At 38.4% G+C, this 27636-nt stretch overlaps 1 protein-coding gene across 1 annotated transcript in view; it reads right to left on the reverse strand.

Annotated features, from left to right (window-relative positions):
• LOC124709358 (small subunit processome component 20 homolog) overlaps window positions 1-27636 on the reverse strand; it is a 186548-nt gene that overhangs the window by 109625 nt on the left and 49287 nt on the right. The window contains 6 exon segments of the mRNA XM_047240836.1: window positions 5732-5898; window positions 6104-6229; window positions 6310-6486; window positions 7498-7695; window positions 10262-10421; window positions 22058-22265. Of these exon segments, the coding sequence (XP_047096792.1) occupies window positions 5732-5898; window positions 6104-6229; window positions 6310-6486; window positions 7498-7695; window positions 10262-10421; window positions 22058-22265 (1036 nt within the window).

The following is a 27636-nucleotide window of genomic DNA, read 5'->3' on the forward strand; positions in this document are numbered from 1 at the left end:
AGCATGTGATAAAGAGGAGAGCGCTACCATAATGAAGACCTGGGGAAAATTGTGGTCATCCATTGATGATTTAGGAACCAGGTTTTAAATTGTAAGATATTTCCAGGGGCAGATGTGGACTCTGACCACAATCTATTGGTTATGAACTGTAGATTAAAACTGAAGAAACTGCAAGAAGGTGGGAATTTAAGGAGATGGGACCTGGATAAACTGAAAGAACCAGAGGTTGTACAAAGTTTCAGGGAGAGCATAAGGGAAAAACTGACAGGAATGGGGGAAAGAAATACAGTAGAAGAAGAATGGGTAGCTCTGACGGATGAAGTAGTGAAGGCAGCAGAGGATCAAGTAGGTAAAAAGACGAGGGCTAGTAGAAATCCTCGGGTAAAAGAAGAAATATTGAATTTAATTGATGAAAGGCGAAAATATAAAAAATGCAGTAAATGAAGCAGGCAAAAAGGAATACAAACGTCTCAAAAATGAGACTGACAGGAAGTGCAAAATGGCTAAGCAGGGATGGCTAGAGGACAAATGTAAGGATGTAGAGGCCTATCTCACTAGGGCAAGATAGATACTGCCTACAGGAAAAATAAAGATACCTTTGGAGAAAAGAGAGCCACTTGTATGAATATCAAGAGCTCAGATGGAAACCCGGTTCTAAGCAAAGAAGGGAAAGCAGAAAAGTGGAAGGAGTATACAGAGGGTCTATACAAGGGCGATGTACTTGAGGACTATATTATGGAAATGGAAGAGGATGTAGATGAATATGAAATGGGAGATACGATATTGCGTGAGGAGCCTGACAGAGCACTGAAGACCTGAGTCGAAACAAGGCCCCGGGAGTAGACAACATTCCATTAGAACTACTGACGGCCTTGGGAAAGCCAGTCCTGACAAAACTCTACCATCTGGTGAGCAAGATGTATGAGACAGGCAAAATTCCCTCAGACTTCAAGAAGAATATAATAATTCCAACCCCAAAGAAAGCAGGTGTTGGCAAATGTGAAAATTGCCGAACTATCAGTTTAATAAGTCACGGATGCCAAATACTAATGCGAATTCTTTACAGACAAAGGGAAAAACTGGTAGAAGCTGACCTTGGAGAAGATCAGTTTGCATTCCGTAGAAATATTGGAACAAGTGAGGCAATACTGACCCTACGACTTATCTTAGAAAATAGATTAAGGAAAGGCAAACCTACATTTCTAGCATTTGTAGACTTGGAGAAAGCTTTTGACAATGTTGACTGGAATACTCTTTTTCAAATTCTGAAGGTGGCAGGGGTAAAATACAGGGAGCAATAAGCTATTTACAATTTGTACAGAAACCAGATGCCAGTTATAAGAGTCGAGGGACATGAAAGGGAAGCAGTGGTTGGGAAGGGAGTGAGACAGGGTTGTAGCCTGTCCCCGATGTTATTCAATCTGTATATTGAGCAAGCAGTAAAGGAAACAAAAGAAAAATTCGGAGTAGGTATTAAAATCCATGCCGATGACATTGTAATTCTGTCAGAGACAGCAAAGGACTTGGAAGAGCAGTTGAACGGAATGGACAGTGTCTTGAAAGGGGGATATAAGATGAAAATCAACAAAATCAAAACGAGGATAATGGAATGTAGTTGAATTAAGTCGGGTGATGCTGAGGGAATTAGACTAGGAAATGAGACACTTAAAGTAGTAAAGGAGTTTTGCTATTTGAGGACCAAAATAACTGATGATGGTCAAGGTAGAGAGGATACAAAATGTAGACTGGCAATGGCAAGGAAAGCGTTTCTGAAGAAGAGAAATTTGTTAACATCGAGTACAGATTTAAGCCTCAGGAAGTCGTTTCTGGATGTATTTGTATGGAGTGTAGCCATGTATGGAAGTGAAACATGGACGATAAATAGTTTGGACAAGAAGAGAATAGAAGCTTTCGAAATTTGGTGCTACATAAGAGCGCTGAAGATTAGATGGGTAGATCACATAAACTAATGAGGAGGTATAATTTTGGTAAACATTTTTGGAATACAGTGATCAATAGATTATTATATTTTGACTAAAGTTCAGTCTTGGTCACACCATTTATGTTTCAATGATGTAGGTAACCGGTTTCGGTTATTTTTACATAACCATCATCAGACCTGTGGATTAATTTTAGGAAATACTAGAAACCAATCTTTAAATAAAATGAAAGTGTCTAATGACGTCAAAATTTAACAAGATAAAATACAATTAATTATACCCCTGGCTCCCTTAGGATGGTAGGCGGAGCTCTCCTCAGCTGCTACGAAGTCAACTGATGGTTGTGAGTGCTGAGCACGAGCTTAAATATGCAGAGTCTCCACCTACTTCCTGTCACATTACTTCACAACTGCCAATCAGCGTTCATGATATGACGCTATCGTCAAAGTATAAAATTAGGAAATACACTAATAACATAAATTGATTCATTTAAAATGTCTGATTAACAGATAGTTAGTAAGTGTACAGCTTATTTATATTTTAGATAAAAATAGTAAACTACGATGTGTAATAGTTGTGCCCTCTATGGGCACAATACAAAAATATGACTAAAGACGAAATAATCGAATTTATAGAACTGCTTGAATGCACTTTAGATTACAATTATTTCTCTTTTAATACTAAAATCTATTGTCAGAAAGATGGCTTAGCAATGGGCAATTCTTTGGCTGGGACAGTTGCAGACATTTTTGTGAACCACTATGAGACGCAATTCCTGAAAAATAACCCTGATATCGCAAATAAAATCATATATTACAAGCGATACATAGATGATACACTATTGCTTTATAATGGTTCAAAAGATGAAATTGAGAAGCTTGCTATAAAATTAAACTCTATGCATCCGAAGTTACAATTTACGGTTGAGCATGAAAATCGAAAATCTATTAACTACCTAGATCTCACTATAACTAATAACAATGGGAAACATTTCTTCACCATATACAGGAAACCTACAACTACTGATGTTATTATTAATGCCACATCATGTCATCCTGACAAATATAAAAAAGCATTTTTTAAGTCTATGATACACCGAATACTAAAATTACCGCTAGAAGCTAATGAGATCAAAAAGGAAATGACCATCTTAAAACAAATTGCAAAAACTAACTCTTTCGACACACGACAGGTAGATATCATTTTTAATAAAGTGCAACAATCACAAAGTACTCCACTAATAGGTAATCCAAAATATATGAAGATGACATATATGGGGAAACATATCAGATAGAATTACTAATTTATTCAAAAATTCTGGAATAACAATAGCATTTACAACTGACAATACTTTACAACAAAAATTAAGACATACTGTAAGTAAAGATAGTGGAAAATTTACCAGATCAGGAGTGTACAAGATCCAATGCAGAGACTGTGAGAAAATATACATCGGCCAAGCAGGTCGAAATTTTGCAGTAAGGTACAAAGAACATACGCCGGGTACCTCACGAACAAAGTCTGTATTCGGCCATCATATAGCATTCAATAATCATGCTGAGGGGACAGTAGAGCAGAATTTACAAGTTCTTCATTATGCAAATAAAGGCTTACTTATGAATATCTTAGAAGAAATCGAGATATATGCTCATTTGAAAACCAAATCATCAATGCTGCTCAATGAACAATTAGATTTTCGCGAAAAATATTTTTACGACCTCTTGACGAAATTTTATAATAAAAGCACCTACTCTTTTGTTTTAAAATATAAGAGTAGTTATACCCATGGCAAAAGCTATGTATGTAAAATATGCTGTACAACATATAAAAAATTTTATTAAATTGAAATTAATTATTATAAAAACTATTAGATCGATGAGTTCTAAAAATTTTATCAGCGGTCTCATCAGTTATTCAGACATACATAATGCGGAACGTACTCTTGGCTGCTACCCTACTGCTATAAAGAATAGTGCTATGAAAACTACAGTTAAAGTAAGACCATCTGCAACATCCAACAAAGATGCAATTGTGATGTAGGCGACTCGGTATAACCGATATATACCACAACTCCAAGGACTTTCACATCTTTGATGTAAATGACACTGTAATAGTATTAAGGTTGCCCATAGAGGGCACAACTATTACACATCGTAGTTTACTATTTTTATCTAAAATATAAATAAGCTGTAGACATACTAACTATCTGTTAATCAGACATTTTAAATGAATCAATTTTATGTTATTAGCGTATTTCCTACTTTTATACTTTGACGATAGCGTCACATCATGAACGCTGATTGGCAGTTGTGAAGTAATGTGACAGGAAGTAGGCGGAGCCTCTGCATATTTAAGCTCGTGCTCAGCACTCACAACCATCAGTTGACTTCGTAGCAGCTGACGAGAGCTTCGCCTACCATCCTAAGGGAGCCATGGGTATAATTAATTTTATTTTATCTTGTTAAATTTTGATGTCATTAGACACTTTCATTTTATTTAATGATTGGTTTCCAGTATTTCCTAAAATTAATCCACAGGTCTGATGATGGTTATGTAAAAATAACCAAAACCGGTTACCTACATCATTGAAACATAAATGGTGTGATCAAGACTGAACTTTAGTCAAAATATAATGAGGAGGTATTGAATAGAATTGGGGAGAAGAGGAGTTTGTGCCACAACCTGACAAGAAGAAGGGACCAGTTGGTAGGACATGTTCTGAGCCATCAAGGAATCACCAGTTTAGTATTGGAGGGCAGTGTGGAGGTACTGGGAGATGAAGAAGCTTGCACAGGATAGAGTAGCATGGAGAGCTGCATCAAACCAGTCTCAGGACTGAAGACCACAACAACAACAACAACAACAACCACTGATGCCGAGTTGGATCAAGCAGTGAGTGCCAGTGATGAGCCAGTCAATTTGGAATTATCAATTACTTTGTACACTGACATGTTCCACAACCTTCCAGGAGAAGAAACTGATGAAGAAGATGTTACTAAGTGGCTGAATGAGGAAAATTGTGATACAGACCAAACCTTAACAGATAAATAAATAATTAAAAGCGTGCAAGAAAGTAATGATGAAAGTGATGAAGAAGAGGACACAGGAACAGAGAGCATGAAGATTTCTCACACTGCTGGTGGTGAAGCTGCTGAGGTCTTCCTGGAGTGCATTATGAAACAACCAGATACATGCAGTACTGATGTAATGCTTGTAAAGGGGTTGTGTGATTAAGCATGGCACCGTCACTTATCATCATTGTGACAGTTAAAAATTAGGAACATGTTTCACAGTGCGTGATACGACTGTATAATTATGTACAGCACACACTCAAGGACTAAGTTTGAAAATTAATGTATTTTTGGATTTAATAAAGTATATCTTCTATGTTTCAAAATTGTATCGTTCAGTTTAATGAAGTACAGTACACTATATCCCCTATGTTTTCAAAATAAATAAAAAACAAAATAAATGAATAAAATGAATTTCAGACACTCAATAATCCGGCACTTTCACTAATCCGGCACCTATATGTACCAGGAATGGCCGGATTAGCGAGCGTCTAGTGTACATACATAGATACAGAGAGAGAGAGAGAGAGAGAGAGAGAGAGAGAGAGAGAATAAGTTTCCCATGTTTATCAAAATGTGTCACCTGCTATACTACTGAAGGTGCTTCTGGCATGCACACACACAAAGACAATTTACTTAAAGTAGGTGAAAATAACAAAAGTACAATGGTAAAGAAACAAATAAATTGCAAATTACAGGATTAAAAAGAGTTTTCTTCACCTTTTAGGTGGTCCATTAAATTTTTGAAAGCCATTTGCACAAATATCATCAGTTCGTTCTCATGACAGCCAGCCAGAAACCTCAAAACTAAAGATCGACGTAGCTGTGCTGCTGCTTTGCCTGTAGATTTTGAACCAGTTTTTGTCAGCATTTTACTGTAGACTATCCTGGAATACAATTTGTTAATGAAGAAAAGGTTATTATTACACTGAGAGTTAGAAACACTGTAGGTGCATTTCTGTTTCGGTAATAATCAAGCAGCTATGCTGCTGTAATAAGTTCTGCTGAAATAGTATATTTACAGTTTTACATTTTACATTGTCAATAGTTTGTTCACTAGATGAACTGTTTATAGATATCTGTATGACTTACCTCATAATTATAGGTATAAGTTTCTCACGGTGTTCAGTTTGAATTACGTCACTTTCTTTGTCAATGCGAAACATAGTTATTTCGCTTTTGAATGTTTTATCATCTAACAAGTTGAACAAATTAGGCCTAGAACAAAAAAGGTGTCATTTTGTTCTGACAGGCAGTTGATGTATTCCACATGATAAAGAAAAAATTATAGTACTTACTGGTATGGAAGAAGAAACTTGTGTTTATATGTAAGCAAGCAGCTGAGTGCCAGCTTCTGGACATCATTATTTTTGTGCATCAGCAGATCATAATACAACTTACTTAACTCTGATTCTCTAAAAATTGCTTTTGGATTCCGAAGTTTTGCAAAGACACTCATATGTGCAGCAAGAGTCCTGTGACAAAGGTAGTGGACTTAATAAATATTACAATGTATTTCCACATAACGCAAAGTTAGTTAAAAGCTATCTGCCTACATTAGACTTTATTAAAATTGTAATGATTCTAATACATAATAAATGGAGAACATTGCATATGTTTCAATATTTAACCTGAGAACAATTGGGTAGCATCACCTAAGACAGTCACTATTTCAACAATGTAGGAAAAGACAGATTGCTACTTACTGTACAGAAGACACATTAAGTTTCACACAGACACAATTAAAAGACACTTGCATGGAGCTTTCGGCCACAGCTTCATTTGCAAGAGAGAAACATACACCATTCATACACACAAGCAAGAATACCTCATGCACACGACTGCTAACTCCAGCATCTCGGGCCAGGATGCAACTATCACATGGGATGCAAGCAGCAATATGGAGGGGGCAGGGAAGGGGAAGGGGATAGTAGTGTACAGGAGGGCTGAGTGACGAACACTGTCTAGTGGAGTGTGCAGGGAATAGAATGCCAACAGGTGCAGCATCTGGAAATTGTGGGGCAGGGAGGTGATATCCCTTCCCCTTCCGGTTTATTGCTTGCATCCCAAGTGGTAGTTGCATTCCGGCCTGAGATTCTGGAGTTGGTGGTCATGTGTGCATGAAGTTTGCGTGTATGAATGGCATGTATTCCTCTTTTCCCAATGAAGGCTGTGTTCGAAAGCTTACTGTAAGCGTCTTTTAATTGTGCCTGTCTGCAACTTGTCTTCTTTACAGTAAGTAGCAATCTGTCTTTTCCTACATTGTTGATATTCCTACATGGAGTTTCCATTGTTTGAAAATCACAATTTGACAGGAAAACTACCCACCACAGTCAATACAGTTCATGCCATGAGAATCAACTTTTCTTATGCATATAAGTACTTACTGAGTCTTCTGATAAGAGCTTAAATTATAACTTTTTTCATGACAATAAGTGCTTACTGATTTTAAGTCTTAGGTTACTGTGGCTTTAAAATACAGTTACCTCACAAACTCTTTAGCAGTCATTGTTCTTTCTTTTGGAAAAGTTATTTCTTGATGAATCACAGCTTCTTCTGGTTCTTCTTCACTGTCACCTGAGCTTTCATTCTCATTTGTCAGTGTATCTGTCTGCAACGCTGTATCTTTTCTTTTAATATTCACAGTTTTTGCTTCCTGTGCATTTGTTCTAAAAAATTCATCCCTGGAGACAAATAAATAGTGTGTTACAAGTCAGTAATTGCAGGTATTATGTAGAAAAACTGATACATTATTTGTTCTGTAGAATTTATTATGGATAGTCACAATGTATATTTTTCATTCGCTTATTTTCAATTCAGTACAACAAAACTACCTTATTAATAAATTGACTACTTGTATGACTACGACAACTGTTTTATCTAAACTTTTCCCTTTATTCTTTATTCTACACTTTCAAATTCACTATTTGATTCCCTTCTAATTTCTACCATAAAGTCCTATTCTCCTCTTTATGATACAAAGTTACTACTGTACACACTTTTCAATGAGGTCTCCAGCTGTGTACTATAGTTTGCACCTCATTCATTTACTTCTTTGATTTATGATGTGCATAATAAGTGCATGAAGTTTTCAGCTTTGTTCAATAACTTGAGTTGTTGCAGAATCTGAATTTCAACATGGTAATTAAATTGCTTTCAGCTGTTATCATCAATTTTATACCGTGTGTCCCACTAAGCCTTACAGCAGACAACAAAAAGTATTCACACATGATCCTCAGACTGTTGCCTTTATCTGGTCTCTAGATGAACAGTATACCCCACTGGATCCATAAGATATCCCTATCTCTGATACTAACAGTAGATGCACTGCAACTCAGAATCTAACCTTTAATAAATCCCCAGAAAATCATTTGTGATAAAAGATATATAATCAGAATTGTAATAAAAATTAGTTACTGGAATTATTCAAACCAGTCTTTTAACAGCCATATAAACATGGGAAAAAACCTGTATAATTTCTTCTTGTAACATAATAAAGAAGCCATTAAATGTAAAAAGCAATAAGGTATATTATATTAATTATATTGTTTGTCTGAGTTACCATGTACTCCAATAAAAGAGTATAAACACAATATTAAGTTTTCATTCAGTCCCCAACGAATACCATTTGAGTCCAAAATTCAATTATATTGGCAATTGAAGTACGGGGGCAGGAGTGATTACTGACCAATGAGATTCCAAAAATGTGCTTTAGATGCAACTCATGCAATAAATAGATCCTTTGAAGCTTTGAACACGGCACTAACAGTAATAAAATTATTCCATGAAAAATGAAATCTATCAAGTTCAATGCTTACATAATATCAGATTAGAACTGAGGACGCTTTTACAGATATAACCCCATAAGAAACTTCGAGAACACTCCAAGGGAGTGTTGTAGCACTGTTAGTGTTCATAATATTCAAATCATCTGGCGAATAACATGGGAAACTGTGTGAAACTACTAGCAGATACAGTTGTACATATGAAACCTAGAAATGCTAGAAAATTGTAGAAAAATGAAGGAAGACCTGCAAAGAGTCAGCACTTGATCCAGGAACAAGCAACTGACCCTCAACATAAATAAATGAAATGTACTGCGCATTAACAAGTGGGAATACCCATTGTCGTTAGATTGCACGATAGTTGATAAACACAAATGGTAACTACTGTTTTACTTATAAGAGTATGCATCCATAGTTATTGGAAGAATCCTAAAGAAATGTAATTCACCTATAACAGAGGTAGCATACAAGACTCTCAATTGATCATTTCTTGAGTACTGCTCATCAGTGTAGGAACCTTGTCAGGTAGGATTAATAAAGAAGATAGAGGAGATAAAAATAATGTTTTGTCGCAGATTCATTTAGTGAGTGCAAAAGTGTCGCAGAAATGTTCATCCAGCTCCAGTGACAGACACAGACAGAGCACGTCAAGCTCCACTGACAGTCTTCTTAACAGTGCACTATTTGCGAATGGAACATGAATTAGAGGGACTCGGGGAGGGGGGGGGCGGGGGATGACAGTAGAGCACAAAGTACATTCTACCACATATCGTTACATGGCTTGTGAATATACATGTAGATATGGAATTTCAACTGTTCCATTCTCTTAGTGCTTCATATATGCTCTCTCTCTCTCTCTCTCTCTCTCTCTCTCTCTCTCTCTCTCTCTCTCTCTCTCTCCCCCCCCCCCTCCCTTTCTCTCTCCACAATATTTTCAAATCCAAGGTTGAAGCATTCCTTGTGGTACACTACTCATTTCTGTATGGTAATTCCCTGGAGTAGCTAAGAATTTTTCTTTGGAATGTGTTGTTTATTTATATACTCTGTCATAATTTTTTGGTGTTTAATTCTTTTGTTTGTAAATTTTCAAATCAGCATTCTGTAATATGTACTGATTTGGTAGCACTGGCTTGCATGGTCCTACATAACTTGAAAAATAAATAAATAAAGCCATAAGTTTCACAGCTTTTGCCTTTAGTATTCTGACAGTTGTAGTGCATTTGTTTAAGTTCTGATGTGACCACAATATTCCAGGCCAAACAAAGAACAGTTACATGAGCATAACAAATTTGGTATTAAAAAAAAATAAAACAACGAACACTAATACTTTGCCACGTAGTGAAGTCGCCATTTCTTATACAAATGAATTTACAACAATACAGCTGCTTTCACTAAAAATTAATTCTGTTATTACTGTAGAAGTAAAAAATGTGCTTTAGGGTACAAAAATAAGGAAACCACTTACTCCACGAAAGAGAGGAAAATTGGAGATACTTCCTTATTTTTTACTTCACATATTTCTGGGAATTCTGCAAATGTTTTCCAAAGCAAAATGCGGTAATTTACATAATCAGGCTTATCATTCATCTCATTCAGAGACACATATGACAACTGCAGAAATTCATCTGAAATAAAAAGAATATTTTAAGGCCATCATTATAATTAACCTTAGACAATAATAACACAGCTTACAGCAAACATTAAAAAATTATTCAACTATAGTAAGTGAAAATGCGAAAGTGTACTATGATGAGTGTAATTTTTTCAAGAGATATTGGCTGAGGAAACATTTGATACAAATACCACTGTGGAACAAAGAAACATTGATTTGTTTAGGGCATTCTGCAAGAACAGAGGCTGTTAAGACCTGATATACTGGATCTGGAGCATTTTTCACCTGATCAGTATAGTTTATGAATCAACATACTGATGCAGAAATTCCACAAAAGGAAAAAAATCACAAATTATGAGTATCTGCATACTGATACCAAGTTTCCCCTTGGGCCTGAATGGACAGGGGAAGTGTAAAATTTGTGGCTACAATTGTATGTGGATGATCAAAATGCGGCACAAACAAAAAGTATAGTGTCATACATATAAGGGTCATAATGTGGAACATGCTAAGATAATGTAGTTAGATAGACAAAAACTCTACTCACCAACTGGTGGTGGAACTCACAGATAAAAGAAGGTTATAATTAGGCAACCTTTCAGAGCCAGTGGCAGAAGGGTTGAAGGGGAACGAAGAGGGGTGAAAGAATAGGACTGGAGAGATCTAGGAAAATAAGTGTAGTTCGGAAAAGTCACCCAGAACCACGGGTCAAGGGAGACTTACTGGATAAGATAAGAAGGAAAGACTGATTGTTGGAGACTGCACGGGACAATATCTGAAAACCTGGGAGATTAAAGGGGAAAGACAAGGTAGTATGCAAACAGAGATTACTGATAAAACAGTGTACAATTTAATAAGAGTGTAAAGCTAAGAACACTGTATGTGACTGAGGCAGGAGGGGGATGGCGAAAAATAGACAGGTAAGAAAATGAAAGATGTAGAAAATTAAACAGGGTGAAAAAAGGAGTAGTTACTGTGAAGAAATGCTGAGATGGAAGAAATTAACGTAAATTAAGGCCAGGTGGATGGTGAGAACCAAGGACATGTTTAGCGCTAGTTCCCAACTGTGGTGTTCTGAGAAACTAGTGTCTGGGGGGGAAGAATCCAGATGGGGTGTGTGATGAAACAGGCAATGAGGTCTTTACTGTCATGTTGTAGAGCATGCTCTGCAAAAGGATACTGTGCATTGCCAGTATACACCCTCTGCGTAAGCCCATTCATCCTAGCTGAGAATTTGATGGTGGTCATGTCAATGTAAAAGACCAAACACCATTTGCATAACAGCTGGTATATGACCTGTGTTATGTAAACATTGTTCGCCCTGTTCCATTGGCATGACTAACACCAAATTATCAGTTATGATGAATGAGCGTAGGCAGAGGATGTATAATGGCAACACACAATATCCAGTTGCAGAGCATGCTCTACAAAATGGCGATTGTTACCCTTCCCCCGGAACTAGTTTCTCAGAATTCCACAGGTGGGAATTAGTGCTAAACCTGTCCTTGGTTCACCCATCTGGCTTAATTTACATTTACTCTTATTAATTTGTACACAATGTTTCAGCAGTAATCTCTGTCTTGCATATTACCCAGTCTACCTCCTTTAAGCTCTCAGGTTTTCAGATCTCATCCGGTGCAGTCCACAACAATCAGTCTTTGTTTCTCATCCGGTCCGATAAGTCTCCCCTGACACACAGTTCTGGGTGACTTTTACGAAATCTACCCCTCTTTCCTAGACCTCTCCAGTTATTTTCCTTCACCCCTCTTCCTTCCTTTTCAACTCTTCTGCCTGAAGTAGGAGCCACTGGCTCCAAAAGCTTGCTTAATTATAATCTTTTATGTGTGTTTTCTGCCACTGCTTGGTGAGTAGATTTTTTTATTGATCTAATTAATATTATACTGTCAAAAATCGATTGTTTTCATTGGAATACACAAAGAGGAATATGAGGGTGGGTAACATCTCACTAATAGGAGAGCTGTTGATGGTTTGGTGTTATTGTACTGGGTGTTTCAGAAGAAACAGGAAGTATTTTTGGATGTGGTATTATAGACTAATTTTAATAAAGCATTTCATATAACATGTATTCAACTTGATTGTTTATGAGATACAGCTGGTTACAGATATGAATTCTCATTTTGCATGTTGGTAGTCCCGTTGCTATGGATTTATTTATTGTTAGTCATTTTTGTTTGGAAGTTCAAGTTGTGAAGCTGATTTGAGTTTACTGAATTGAACTTAAGTTCTTTGAATTTTTCGACATAATTTCAATTTAATTGTGGTATTTGTGTATGGGGATTTGTAATGGAAACAATGTTGCATGTAAGGAATATGGTAAATGATTTCCTACCTGTAAGAGTACCACATTGAAGAGTGTTTACTTACACTTCCCCTAAAATTGCGAGAGGCTGGGGCAGTGCCCAGCACTCATTTTTCATCTGAATGTGCAAATAAACAGAGTGTGGATGAAGTAGGCAAGATTATTCAGTTGGTACAATGCAGTCCTTCAATAAACACATGCAAAAATTTCTACACATATCGGTATTCTACATGCAAGAATAAGGCAGATATTACACATGTATGGCATCTAGCATTATCATTTCAACACCTTCAAGAAAACAGATGAAGACAAATGACTGGGTGTTTGTTACTGGCTACTTATAAACTGCCGAGTGAGCCTATTAATAGGGCTTACTGATGAAGCCACTTTCATCTACGATGGTACAAGTAACACTCGTAGGTCACACTGGAGATCTGACGAAAACTTGTATGCCTTTGTGGAGACACATTTTGAAGAATACTTCTCCGTAATGTGTGGTGTGGTATGATGGACAGTCAGTTCTTTGGTTCTGTTGTGTAACAGCATCGTCTCACAGACTTCATTATCTAGGTATTCTTCCAGCAGTATTAGAAGAGGTCTGTTATGGTACAAGGATGAGTCTGTTTTCCAGCATGATGGGGCCTCTCCATATTGTAGTCATCAGGTGACACATCACCTAAATCTAACATTCTCTGGAAGAGGAATTGGGCCAAGTAGACATGTTTCTTGACCACCACAGTCCCAAAATCTTACCCACTTTGGATTTTTGCCTGTAGTGATGGCTGAAACGTGCAGATAACTAAAAACAAGTACACACTGATCATTCAGATTATGATCAGTGCTGCTCTCACAAACAAATACCAAGAGAACCTCAGAAGAACTACACAAAGTGTTGTCATGAGAATTCAAAAGAGTATTGAAGTATGAAAGGGAATTTATGTAAACTAAATATTAACTTAATCATTTGCCTTTGCTTAACACGTTCTGAAAGTACATATTTGGGTTATCTTTTAACAGCCATATCGCTGTGTAATGAATAAAAGCTGGACCCATGGTTGGTTGATTGATTTGGGGGACGGGATGAAACAGCGAGGTCATTGGTCCCATCGTTAGAGGGAAGGATGGGGTAGGAAGTCGGCCGTGCCCTCTCAAAGGAACCATCCCGGCATTTACCTGAAATGATTTAGGGAAACCACGGTAAACCTAAATTAGAACAGCCGGATGCAGGTTTGAACCACCATGCTCCCGAATGCGAGTCTAGTGTGCTAACCACTGCACCATCTTGCTTGGTTGGACCCATGTCATAAGGAACATTTTACTCGAATTAGTCTATAATACCACATTCTAAGATATTTACTATTCCTGCTGAAACACCGTGTAAATTCAGGATTTTTGTGAAACCACATGACGTGGGAGGACAAACGAGGATTCTTAGACATGAAATGAAATTATAGTATGGCATTACTGGCCAGCAGATGCCATCTGAGATAGTTCAGCTGCCTAGTGCAAGTCTTTCTATTTGACACTACTTTGGCAACTTGTGCATCAATGATGATGAGATGAAATGATGAGGGCAACACAGACACCCACTCCCCGAGCACAAAAAATCTCCAACCAGCTTGGAATCGAAACCAGGACCCTTGGGTCTCGAGGCAACAATGCTAACCATTAGATTACAAGATGCAGACTCTCAAAAATTACAGATTTACTGATCATTGTGTTTTATCTTAGAATGAGTGTGCTCCCTGCTACCCTTGGATAAGCAGCTGCCAGCAGCAAGTCGTATACTCTTAGCTCACTTATTTGTTACATAGTTTAATTCTTAATTTCTTTGTATGTTTTTGGATACTAGCATAGTTTAATTCACAAATTTCAGGCGTGTTATAGTATTTGAGAGTTGTAGCATCGCGTTTTAGCACCTGAATAGTGTAAAATCACGTAGTCTCCTTCTGCCGCCGAGCAGTGTGTAGCAGTGTGCAAGTAGCAGCATTACTGCACTTACTAGGCAATCTTGTATTTTAATAACCGTTTAAATTTTGTGTCGATTTGTTTGTGCTCTCTGTAGATTAGTTCAGACGTTCTTTGCACAAAAGTAATTAGCATGGATAGGGACTGCGACTGCTGTGTTCGGATGCGGGCTGAGCTGGCATCCCTTTGCTTCCAGCTTCAGGCAGTGTTGGCTTCAGTCACACAGCTTGAGGCTGTTGCCAATGGGTATCACTGTGGGGGTCCGGACGGGGGTTTGTCAGGGACGGCCAGCTCGTCCCACACATCCCCTGATCGGACTTCGGCTACGGCTGCCTGGGATACTGCCCACATTGAGGCTGACCCCTCACCCGTGGTAGAGTGGGAAGTCGTCTTGAGGTGTGGCAGGAGGCGAAAGACATTCCAGAGGGCTCAACGGAAGGCATCTCCAGTTTGTCTGACAAACTGGTTTCAGGCTCTGTCTCCAGCTGATACTGATCTTCAGCCAGACATGGCTACTTATCCTGTTCCAGAGGTTGCCCCTCAGTCTGCAAGATCCGGGCGGTCACATAGAGTGGGCGTACTGGTCGTTAGGAGCTCCAACGTCAGGCACGTAAAGGGGCGCCTTAGGGATATGGCTGCAATGGAGGGGAAGAAAACCAATGTGCATTCTGTGTGCATACCAAGGGGAGTCATTCCAGATGTAGAAAGGGTCCTTCCAGATGCCATGAAAGGTACAGGGTGCACTAATCTGCAGGTGGTCACTCACGTTGGCACCAATGATGGGTGTTGCTATGGATCAGAGGAAATCCTCTATGGTTTCCAGCGGCTATCTGATTTGGTGAAGACTGCCAGTCTTGCTAGCGGAATGAAAGCAGAACTCACTATCTACATCGTCGACAGGACTGACTGCGGACCTTTGGTACAGAGCCGAGTGGAGGGCCCGAATCAGAGGCTGAGACAGTTTTGCGACCGTGTAGGCTGCAGATTCCTCAACTTGCACCATAGGGTGGTGGGGTTTTGGGTTCCGCTGGATAGGTCAGGAGTCCACTACACACAGCAGGTGGCTAGACAGGTAGCAGGGGTTGTGTGGCGTGGACTGGACAGTTTTTTAGGTTAGATGGCCTCGGGCAAGTATAGAAAGGGCAAGAAAGGGCAACACCCTCAAAGGGTGCGGGGCAAAGTCAGGACATGCGGGGACCAAGCAGCAGTCGGTATTGCAATTGTAAACTGTCGAAGCTGCGTTGGTAAAGAACCAGAACTTCAAGTGCTGATGGAAAGCACCGAAGCTGAAATCGTTATGGGTATGGAAAGCTGGCTGAAGCCAGAGATAAATTCCGCTGAAATTTTTGCAAAGGCACAGACGGTGTTTAAAAAGGATAGATTGCATGCAACCGGTGGTGGCGTGTTTGTCGCTCTTAGTAGTAGTTTATCCTGTAATGAAATAGAAGTGGATAGTTTCTGTGAATTAATATGGGTGGAGGTAATACTCAACAACCGAGCAAGGGTAATAATTGGCTCCTTTTACCGACCTCTCGACCCAGCAGCATTAGTGGCAGAACAACTGAGAGAAAATCTGGAATACATTTCACATAAATTTCCTCAGCATGTTATAGTCTTAGGTGGAGACTTCAATTTACCAGATATAGACTGGGACACTCAGATGTTTAGGACGGGTGGTAGGGACAGAGCATCGAGTGACATTATACTGAGTGCACTATCTGAAAATTACCTTGAGCAATTAAACAGAGAACCGACTCGTGGAGATAACATCTTGGACCTACTGATAACAAACAGACCCGAACTTTTCGACTCTGTAAGCACAGAACAGAGAATCCGTGATCATAAGGCTGTTGCAGCATCCCTGAATATGGAAGTAAATAGGATTATAAAAAAAAGGAGGAACGTTTATCTGTTTAGAAAGAGTAATAGGATGCAGATTTCAGACTACCTAACAGATCAAAACAAAAATTTCTGTTCTGACACTGACAATGTTGAGTGTTTATGGAAAAAGTTCAAGGCAATCATGAAATGCGTTTTAGACAGGTACGTGCCGAGTAAAACTGTGAGGGATGGGAAAAACCCACCGTGGTTCAACAACAAAATTAAGAAACTACTGCGAAAGCAAAGAGAGCTTCACTGCAAGTTTAAATGCAGCCAAAACCTCTCAGACAAACAGAAGCTAAACGATGTCAAAGTTAGCATAAGGAGGACTATGCGTGAAGCATTCAGTGAATTCGAAAGTAAAATTCTATATACTGACTTGACAGAAAATCCTAGGAAGTTCTGGTCTTATGTTAAATCAGTAAGTGGATCGAAACAGCATATCCAGACACTCTGGGATGATGATGGCATTGAAACAGAGGATGACACGCTTAAAGCTGAAATACTAAACACCTTTTTCCAAAGCTGTTAAACAGAGGAAGACCGCACTGCAGTTCCTTCTCTAAGTCACCGCACAAACGAAAAAATGGCTGACATCAAAATAAAAGTCCAAGGAATAGAAAAGCAACTGAAATCACTCAACAGAGGAAAGTCCACCGGACCTGACGGGATACCAATTCGATTTTACACAGAGTATGCGAAAGAACTTACTCCCTTCTAACAGCCGGTACTGCAAGTCTCTAGAGGAATGGAAGGTTCCAAATGATTAGAAAAGAGCACAAGTAGTACCAGTTTTCAAGAAGGGTCGTCGAGCAGATGTGCAAAACTATAGGCCTATATCTCTGACATTGATCTGATGTAGAAATATAGAACATGTTTTTTGCTCGCGTATCATGCCATTTCTGGAAACCCAGAATCTACTCTGTAGGAATCAACATCGATTCGGGAAACAGGGATCGCGTGAGATCCAACTCGCTTTATTTGTTCACGAGACACATAAAATATTAGATACAGGCTTCCAGGTAGATGCCATTTTCCTTGACTTCTGGAAGGCATTCAATACAGTTCCGCACTGTCGCCTGATAAACAAAGTAAGAGCCTACAGAATATCAGACCAGCTGTGTGGCTAGATTGAAGAGTTTTGAGCAAACAGAACACAGCATGTTGTTCTTAATGCAGAGATGTCTACAGACATTAAAGTAACCTCTGGCGTGCCACAGGGGAGTGTTATGGGACAATTGCTTTTCACAATATATATAAATGACCTAGTAGATAGTGTCGGAAGTTCCATGCAGCTTTTTGTGGATGATGCCGTAGTATACAGAGAAGTTGCAGCATTAGAAAATTGCAGCAAAATGCAGGAAGATCTTCAGCGGATAGACCTTGTAGTTCTGTGAAACTGTCAGAAAAAAGTCTGTACGTTGCAAAAGGTGGGGTAGAAGATTTTATTTTTTTTAACTCGTTCATATTGTTGGAAAGGTTAGAAAACCAAGTTTTGCCAACAAAATTTCTCTTGGGAAAACTTTCTGCAGTCAAAAAACTTCAAAAATTTCGGACTTTTTTCAGTTTTTTCAAAATATCTCAGTTTCATTTGCTCCTATCGCTTTGATGTCTATTTTCTTTTTTAAAGAGCACAAAATTCTCTACAAATTTGATTTTTACCAATTTTTTCAACTCCCAATATCTAAGGCACTACAGCGCGTCAAAAAATACCAATTTTTCAAATTTCGTGCAAAGTGGCAAATTACCTAATTTTTGAACATTGTTATTTCAGTTTCTATTTGTGTGGTATAAACATGTTACTCGTCATGTTATTCATTGGAATTTACCATCTCACTCTGCTGCAGGGCCAGGACAAACAGCATCATATTCAGTAACTACGAACACATTCACGTCGGATTGCGTGAAGTTTATTTGTGTTACGATATGTAATACGATTGCATGCAGGTGCCGTACATTTTCTACAGTTGATTGACGTTAATGATCAGTTATAAGAAAAAGTATGTAGGAATTGTTCTTTAGTGGACAAAAGTGAATTTATTCTTTGGCAGGCGGAAGGCAATTACCTCTAGTGATTGTCCACAGTGCGCTAACAGCTATTAGCACACAACAATAAGGGTCCTACAGTTTGGAGTCGCTTCCATTCCGTATATGTTGTGGTGCTGAAAATGAGTATGTCTGACATGAATTTGTGTTTCATTTGCGAAAAAACTGTGGTCAGTGGTGGACGCAATGTGAAAAAGAAAGGACTAAGCACACTTATCGATTGTAGTGCTAAACGCAGGGAGTCTGCCCACACCCGTTTTTTGAAAACGCTCAGTGAAGTGATGGTGCATGAAGCATGCTAAACGAAGTACATTAATGAGATAATGATAGCAGCTAGCCTTCGACATCCTCAGGAACCAACAGGCGTGCTATGTCGGTCGCAGGAAAAAGGTCAGTTCAAGTTCAAAGAGAAATGCTTCTTATGTGCAAAAGGGAATTCTGATGACTTTTTAACCAAGCAGTTAAGACTGCCATATTCCAAAGCGAAATTTTGATGGAGGGTACCTTATCCACAAAGTGACTTGGACTCGAAATGTTTGCTTCAAGTCAACCTGCAACGTCAATTTGGATCTCAATTTTCTATTGTATTTGATGGGTATCCATGTGAGGGAGACAAATGTAGCACAAAGAGTGCTGAGAGGATTCGTAGGTCCAAAAAACATTCTTCGGTTGACGTTGTGGTTGAATCAGAGATGGTGAACCAAGTCCCTCAGGACAAGTTCTTGTACAACGAACGAAACAAGATGCGTTTGATCACACTTCTTAAAAAAGAATTTCTGGAGTGTAGCGTTGAAGTGCACCAGCCACAAGAAGATGCTGACGTTATGATGGTAACATCCGTCATTTCAAGAACCAAAGACTTTGGAAGTTTTGTCATTGTAGGAGAAGATGTTGATCTGCCTGTACTCATGACCGGTTTGGAGCAAGGCATTGAAAACTTATTTTTCTTAAAGCCAGGAAGAGGAAATGCAGAAGACAAGTGGTTTTCCACTCATCTTACAACTTTGACAGTGAATATATTCTGTTCACTCACGCCTTTAGCGGATGTGATACAAAATCCGCTTTTTTTGGTCAAGGAAAAATTAAGTGCTGCAATATTGTTGCGAAAAATGAACACCTAACCTCAGCGCTTTGCATGTTCAATAAACTGCATGCTACCCATGAAGAAATAATAACAGCAACAAAACTGGTTACTATCGCATTGTATAGTGGAGGTGTCAGCAGTTCCCACACACTAGACCATTTGCAGTACCAGCTATTCGCCAAGTCTGCCACAAAAAGCAAACTGAATCTTGCACGGTTGCCACCTACACTACATGCTGCACAACATCATTCGTTGCGGACTTACCAACAAGTCCCAAGTTGGATGGGAAACTGGAAACCTCCTGAGAAATGGGGCTGTAATCACAGTGACCACAGTCCAATACCCGTTATAATGAGCCAAGGTCCAGCACCTGAAGCACTTCTTCACATTGTTTCATGCTCATGCAAGCTGAACTGTGGCAGAGCGTGCTCCTTCAGAAAAGCTGGTTTGAAGTGTTCTTCAATTTGCAAGAAATGTATTGGGGTCAACTGTGAAAACGTGCCAAAATTTTTATATGAAGACAGTGAAGAAGATGTTATGGAGGATGTTGAGGAAACCGCTGACGAAATCAACAAACTTGCTGAGGCTGACTCGCTGTTTAAAGAAGAGGTCAATCTGGGATCAACTCTAGGTACAGACCCTGAATCCGTAACTCAAGGTATTTCTGGTGACACTGAGGTACCTGGCCCATCAAAACGTTGGAAGTGATGCTCATATCTGTCTCAAGTGCGCTAATGTGCGATATTACAAGTATTACACACCCAGAACTGTCAACATTTTTTAGTAACTGACAATGCATTTTAATTGTAATAAAGCTACTTATTTTTAATGTCAACTGTGTGGCTTTTATACACAAGAATAATTACCTACCTAATTAGGTTGCCTATTGCAGCTAATAATAGTTCAGTTTCCTGAGACAATTTTTGTGTGTGTGTGTGTGTGTGTGTGTGTGTGTGTGTGTGTGTGTGTCCCTTAATGATGTATTTTTATATTTATAGTTTTACAAATACCAGGGCTGAGGTGGCCCATAGTGAACTTCAGGTAGTGATGTAAGATAAGAATCACAATAGTTGGGTGCCCAGCAATCCTCATGTTGCATACAGAGAAATTGAACACTTGAAAGTGAGGTGGTAAATTCCAACATATAACATGATGTATAATGTATTTATACTACATAAACAGAAACTGAAAAAATAGTGTTCAAAAATAAGGTATCTTGCCATTATGCTCAAAATTTGAAAAATTGGTATTTTTTGAGGCGCTGTAGCGACTTAGATATTGGGAGTGGAAAAAAAATGGCAAGAATCAAATTTGTAGAGAATTTTGTGCTCTTTAAGAAAGAAAATAGACGTTATAGTGATAGGAGCAAACAAAACTGAGATATTTTGAAAAAAATGGAAAAAAGGCCGAAATTTTCCATGTTTTTTGACTGCAGAAAGTTTTCCCAAGCGAAATTTTGTTGGCAAAACTCGGTTTTCTAATATTTCCAACCATATGAATGAGCTGAAAAAATAAACTCTTCTACCCCACCTTTTGCAAGGTATTTGACTGGACTATTGGTGCAGGGAGTGGCAACTGACCCTTAACATAGACAAATGTAATGTATTGCGAATAAATAGAAAGAAGGAGCCTTTATTGTATGATTACATGATAGCAGAACAAACACTGGTAGCAGTTACTTCTGTAAAATATCTGGGAGTATGCATATGGAACGATTTGAAGTGGAATGATCATATAAAATTAATTGTTGGTAAGGCGGGTGTCAGGTTGAGATTCATTGGGAGAGTCCTTAGAAATGTAGTCTATCAACAAAGGAGGTGGCTTACAAAACACGCATTCAACCTAAACTAGAGTATTGCTCATCAGTGTGGGATCCGTACCAGATCGGGTTGACGGAGGAGGTAGAGAAGATCCAAAGAAGAGCAGCGCGTTTTGTCACAGGGTTATTTGGAAAGCGTGATAGCGTTACGGAGATGTTGAGCAAACTCAAGTGGCACTCTCTGCAAGAGAGGCGCTCTGCATCGTGGTGTAGCTTGCTGTCCAGGTTTCGAGAGGGTGCGTTTCTGGATGAGGTATCAAATATATTGCTTCCCCCTACTTATACTTCCCAAGGAGATCATGAATGTAAAATTAGAGCGGCGCGCACGGAGGCTTTCTGGCAGTCGTTCTTCCCGTGAACCATACGTGACGAACAGGAAAGGGAGGTAATGACAGTGGCATGTAAAGTGCCCTCCGCCACACACCGTTGGGTGGCTTGCGGAGTATAAATGTGGATGTAGATGAGTTGACTAGTGTCAAATTTCATTTCATTGTTTCATGGCAAATGATTCCACTTAAAAAGTTAACTCACTTTTGAACAAAGAGCAGCTTTCAGTTAAATCTTCAGTCTTCATGGGAGCTTTTATGTGAACTGCAGCCAATCTTAACTGGTCACCAAAGACAGACCAGAAGTCTGAAAGTTGCATTCCTCGAGCATACGAAGAAATCAACTTGCCAGTTGGTTCCCACAAAAGTTGAAAATTTATATACAATGTGCCAAGCAGGTGGTGTAGTGGAACCTGAAAAAACACACATTCTGTAGAAATACAACTGAATAAAAGGTTATAATTAAAGGTGGGGGAGGGGGGCTTGTGGCACTTTACATTCAAAAAATATAAAATGTTGCAGGATTTGAGAAGTGAGGACAAATTAGATTGTAATTTACTAATAGTTGTGCAGTTAATGCTTGATACCTGCAAATATAATAATAGCACCAAAATTTTCAATTTCAATTCACTCTTTACTTACTCTTTAATAATAAAGCAAAATAACTTACATTTAATAACTTCCTGCCATTAATGAAGTGATAAATAAGAGGGTCATTCAATGAGTAATGCAACACTTTTTTTTCCTTGGCCAATTTCGTTTGAAAAATGTGGACTTCATTGTGGGACGTCGTGGAATATTACTGCTTCAGCCCCTACAGTTTTACAAAGTTCCGATAGGTGGCGATGCTATACGTAGCCTTCAAAATGGTGTCTATAATAGAGGTGTGTTCCAAGCAGAGAGCTGCAACTGAGTTTCGTAGGAACCTGCAGAATGTCACATGGCTGTGAACTAAAGCACAAAGAGTCATCGGCTGATGTGTCCGTCATAACTGCAACAAGGTCAAGCACAAATGTTCAATTTACCGCATGCTGGCTGTCCACACACAGATGTGACTCCTACAATGTTGGAATGTGATGTGTCTCTCATTCAAGGTGATCAACGGATCACAATCAAACACTTCGCTGTTCAGCTGGATGCCACTGTTGGTAGTGCTGACACACTCATCCACCAGCTGGAGTACTAAATGGCGTGTGCCTGCTGGGTTCCTTGAAGTATGACAGAAGACTATCAAAAGTGACAAAGGACCATCTGTGTGGAATTGCTTGTGCATTACAAGGCTGATCATGACAGTTTTTTGTTGAAAATTGTTGGCTCTGATGTTGACCAGTGGAGTGGTACCATGTAGGCATACAGGCTCCTCAATTACGGTGGTATAAGGCTGTCGCACTGAATTGAGATTATTTTGAAAGGTAGGGTTTTGTAGCCAAAAGAGTGGGGAATAATCTGGCATATTCGAATCCTGAATAAAACTAACCCGCTTTCAGGAAAAAAAAAAGTGTTGCATTACGAACTGAACATCCCTCATACCACGCTTTAATTGCATCTCATTTAGTTGCTTCAGTGTATACATGTACAATGAAACATTTTTAGGGCTACCCTTATGTATTATGCATAGAAAATAACATTTTATGCAATTGTAATTTTTATTTCTATCTGCATAATAAAATAGGCATTTGTCAATTTTACAAATCTGAAATTTAAATGATACTTCTAGCACCTAAACTATGTGGCAATTTTTACCGACAATGAGTCAATTTTAGCTAAAATAATTCGATATACTGTTTTATTTAAGTACAGTTCACTTAGCTTTTATCTGGTTTTGACTTTATGTTAGTCATCTTCAGACATATTCGGTGTCATCAGATCAGTTGGACCAGCATCTGGTGGCCAGTTGTATTACACACTCAAAGGCTTCTGGCCAACTCCAATGCTGATGCAAATCCAGATTCTAACTTAGGGCAAAATGACAATTTTGCAGCTCAGTGAGAGCCTGTTTTCTACTACAGGATCAGTTTCCAGTAACTCTAATGAACCCACTATATTGCAGATGCAACAGCATAGATCTACACTAGGTTGCATATACATGCTAATACTGCAGGGCCCTAACGCCTCGCTATGACTGTAAGGGTCAGGGAGGTGGGAAGAGAAGCCCATATGCACTTAGTTCATATCAACTGTTTCACAAACATTCATTCTATGTAACAAATATAATTACAACGATTTCCTTTGACAGAAATATTATGTACACTAGTTAATTTGAAACATGATACTTCATTGATTTCACAACTGCTTTGAGATTTGACTCAAGTTTTGTCCTACACAAGAGCAAAACTGCCCGAATTGTTATTCCTAAAGTGGTTCCTACTTTTTGATTTTTTAATGTTTGTTCTGGAAAAAGCTTGTTCAGATATACAATAAGTTGACTCAAGGAGGCTAGTTAACACATTTTAGTACTTTATCTATCAATAACTTTTAATTCTTTCATTGACACAACAGAAATTCAACAGAATTTAATTCACAATATTTCATCATTTTGCTTGTTGAAAAGTTACAGCTGAACATCTGGTGAATATTGTAGCAAAATAGTTGCTAAATAAATGTAGCAATGGCTTTGTCTTGTGAAAATCAGCAAAATGAGCCTTAAAGGCTGCTTTAAGTAATCAACTTTTTCATCACACATACTCTTAGCGATGGCTTTAAATTTTTATGAGACTTCCTTGTAGCTAGGAAAGTGTACATAATTACTTGAATTCAGCTGGGTTTGAAATAGATTGAAATTGTTATTGTTGTGGTCTTCAGTCCAAAGATTGGTTTGCTGCAGCTCCCCATGTTACTCTATCCTGTGCAAACCTTTTCATCTCTGAGTAACTACTGGAACCTACGTACCTCAAATGAATCTACTTACTGTATTCATCTCTTGGTCTCCCTCTACAATTTTTACCCTCCACAGTGCCCTCCTATACTAAACTGGTGATCCCTTGATGCCTCAGAACATGTGCTACCAAACGATCTCTTCTTCTAGACAAGTTGTGCCACAAATTCCTCAACTCCCCCAATTCTATTCAGTACCTCCTCTTTAGTTACTTGATCTCCCCGTCTAATCTTCAGCATTCTTCTGTAGCACCACATTTCGAAAGCTTCTATTCTCTTCTTATCTAAACTATTTATCGTCCATGTTTCACTTCCATACATGGTTACACTCCATACAAATACTTTCAGAAACAACTTCCTGACACTTAAATAAACTATACTCGATGTTAACAAATTTCTCTTCTTCAGAAACGCTTTCCTTCCCATTGCCAGTCTACATTTTATATCCTCTCTACTTCGACCATCATCAGTTATTTTGCTCCCCAAATAGCAAAACCCCTTTACTACTTTAAGTGTCTCATTTCCTAATCTAATTCTCTCAGCACCTGATTTAATTATACTACATTCCATTACCCTTGTTCTGCTTTTGTTGATGTTCATCTTGTATCCTCCTTTCAAAACAGTGTCCATTCTGTTCAGCTGCTCTTCCAGGTCCTTTGCTGTCTCTGACAGAATTACAAAGTCATCAGCAAACCTCAAAGTTTTTATTTCTTCTTCATGGATTTTAATTCCTACTCCAAATTTTTCTCTAGTTTCCTTTACTGCTTGCTCAATGTATAGACTGAATAACATCTGGGATAGGCTACAAGCCTGTCTCACTTCCTTCCCGATCACAGCTTCCCTTTTATGCCCCTCAATTCTTATAACTGCCATCTGGTTTCTGTACAAATTGTAAATAGACTTTCACTTCCTGTATTTGACCCCTGCCACCTTCAGAATTTGAAAGAGCGTATTCCAGACAACATTGTCAAAAGCTTTCTATAAGTCCACAAATGCTAGAAACATAGTTTTGCCTTTCCTTAATCTAGCTTCTAAGATAAGTTTTAGGGTCAGTATTGCCTCACATGTTCCAACATTTCTACAGAATCCTAATTGATCTTCCCCAAGGTCGGCTTCTACCAGGTCTAAATTACAAGGAAAAAATGTGATGTGGCTATAAAGTTGAGTAATCAATTGTTTTCTGTCTTGAAGCAACAAATTTAATGTTTTTAAGTAATGAGCAGTCAAAATTTTGAGTCACATAACCAACCTGAATTTTTTAATTCACAGATAATTTTTATGGTGACATCTGAAGAACGAAGTTCCATGTCAAAGTTGATACCTCAAGATGGAACCACAAGTATGGACAGCTGATGCCTCACGCAGAAGCGAATGAGAAATGTTGGATAGACATGATGTCAGCTGATTCATCAAAAACCATTGCATAGTATGAAAATTTCTTTGAGAAATTTTTTAACTGATCCTTTATATTTGCCACCATTGCAGTAATTCTCCTCTGCCTTAACTGAATTTTATTCAAAAAATTTAACTGATTTTGGGCACATTTTTTTAGAAGCTATCTTGAATCATTTTTTGACAAAATCTTTGTCTGTAAATAGCTGACAGCTGTTTGCAACAAGGTGAGAGGTTTCAAAACTTATTTCTGTTGCAATTTCTGAATTTTTAACAAGTTTTCTGACATCACTTGCTGACATGCCAATCTTTGTTTCAAGGAAGAAAATTTCTGTTTATGTAGTCTTTCTTATGGCTTAAATAATGCAGAAAGTGGTCTTTTGCAGTTCTCTTTAATTTGTATTACTCTGGGGTGGCTGCAAAACTTCCACAAATATGGCAAATGAAATTATACAACAACTGCACAAAAAATATTTTTTAGTCCAGCTATCATGAAACTGCCAATTCTTATCCCGTAATTTGTGTTTCCTTTTTGTTACACTTTATTCATTCTATGTTTAATTTCAGACCTTCTTGAAATGGAGACAGTGTAGCTTCACAATGTCTATGAAGAACAAACAAAAATGTTTGAATACTAAAATACGATTACAGCATAAAATTTTCTTATATTACTGGTGACTGAAGATCATGAAAGTAAATGCTTACAGGTGCACAAAAACTTAATGATTACCTTCAATGTAAAAAGTTCAACACACTAATGAGTATGTTGATAAAGCTCACCGACGAAATGAATATACTGTGAAATACACAAAACACTGACTGCTAAACAATGTCATTCCCTGCAGGCCCACAAGCTGTTCTCATTGCTCTGACTGCCTTCTTGTGCAAGTGTGCAAATTGTAAAATAATGTGCTGTGAGACAAGTTACTACTCTCAACTGGGATTCCCCTGCCCCAATTACAGCTAGAACGGCGTGGCTAAAATGAACTAAGGTTATGAGGGCCTACCCTTTTCCTTCTATAAGGAAATAAAAGATGGGTAAAAAGAGGTTACAAGAGCAAACGGTGAGGAGTGGGCTGCTTGGAGTGCATTTGTAGTCATGAGAAATTTCCACCTTTCCAGCCTCAGAACTTGGTACCCATTCACAGTTATGGCAGTGAGTCCAGGTGAGTGAGTGGAACTGTTTTCAGTCCCAAGGAACAATGAAGGAAATGTGAAAGATTAGAGCTTCATGGCCCATTGTGGATGAGGTAATTAGCAATGGAACAGAAGCAAACATAGGTCAAGTATGGGGAAGGAAAAAATGCCATGTTATTTTTCAAGGAATCTTCTCAGCAAGAATTTAAATTGGGACAGTCAAGTGTGGATTAAAACCTATTTATCTAAAATATGATTCCAGTCATTTAACAATATTCATACACAATAACTATGCCTCTCCGATATATCACTAAACAACATCCTATAATTGCACAATGTGTGAGTTAGCTAGGGAAACTAAAAACAGTGGCTAGAACTCAA

This window comes from Schistocerca piceifrons, chromosome 1 (genome assembly GCF_021461385.2).
Source record: "Schistocerca piceifrons isolate TAMUIC-IGC-003096 chromosome 1, iqSchPice1.1, whole genome shotgun sequence".
Lineage (NCBI taxonomy): Eukaryota > Metazoa > Arthropoda > Insecta > Orthoptera > Acrididae > Schistocerca > Schistocerca piceifrons.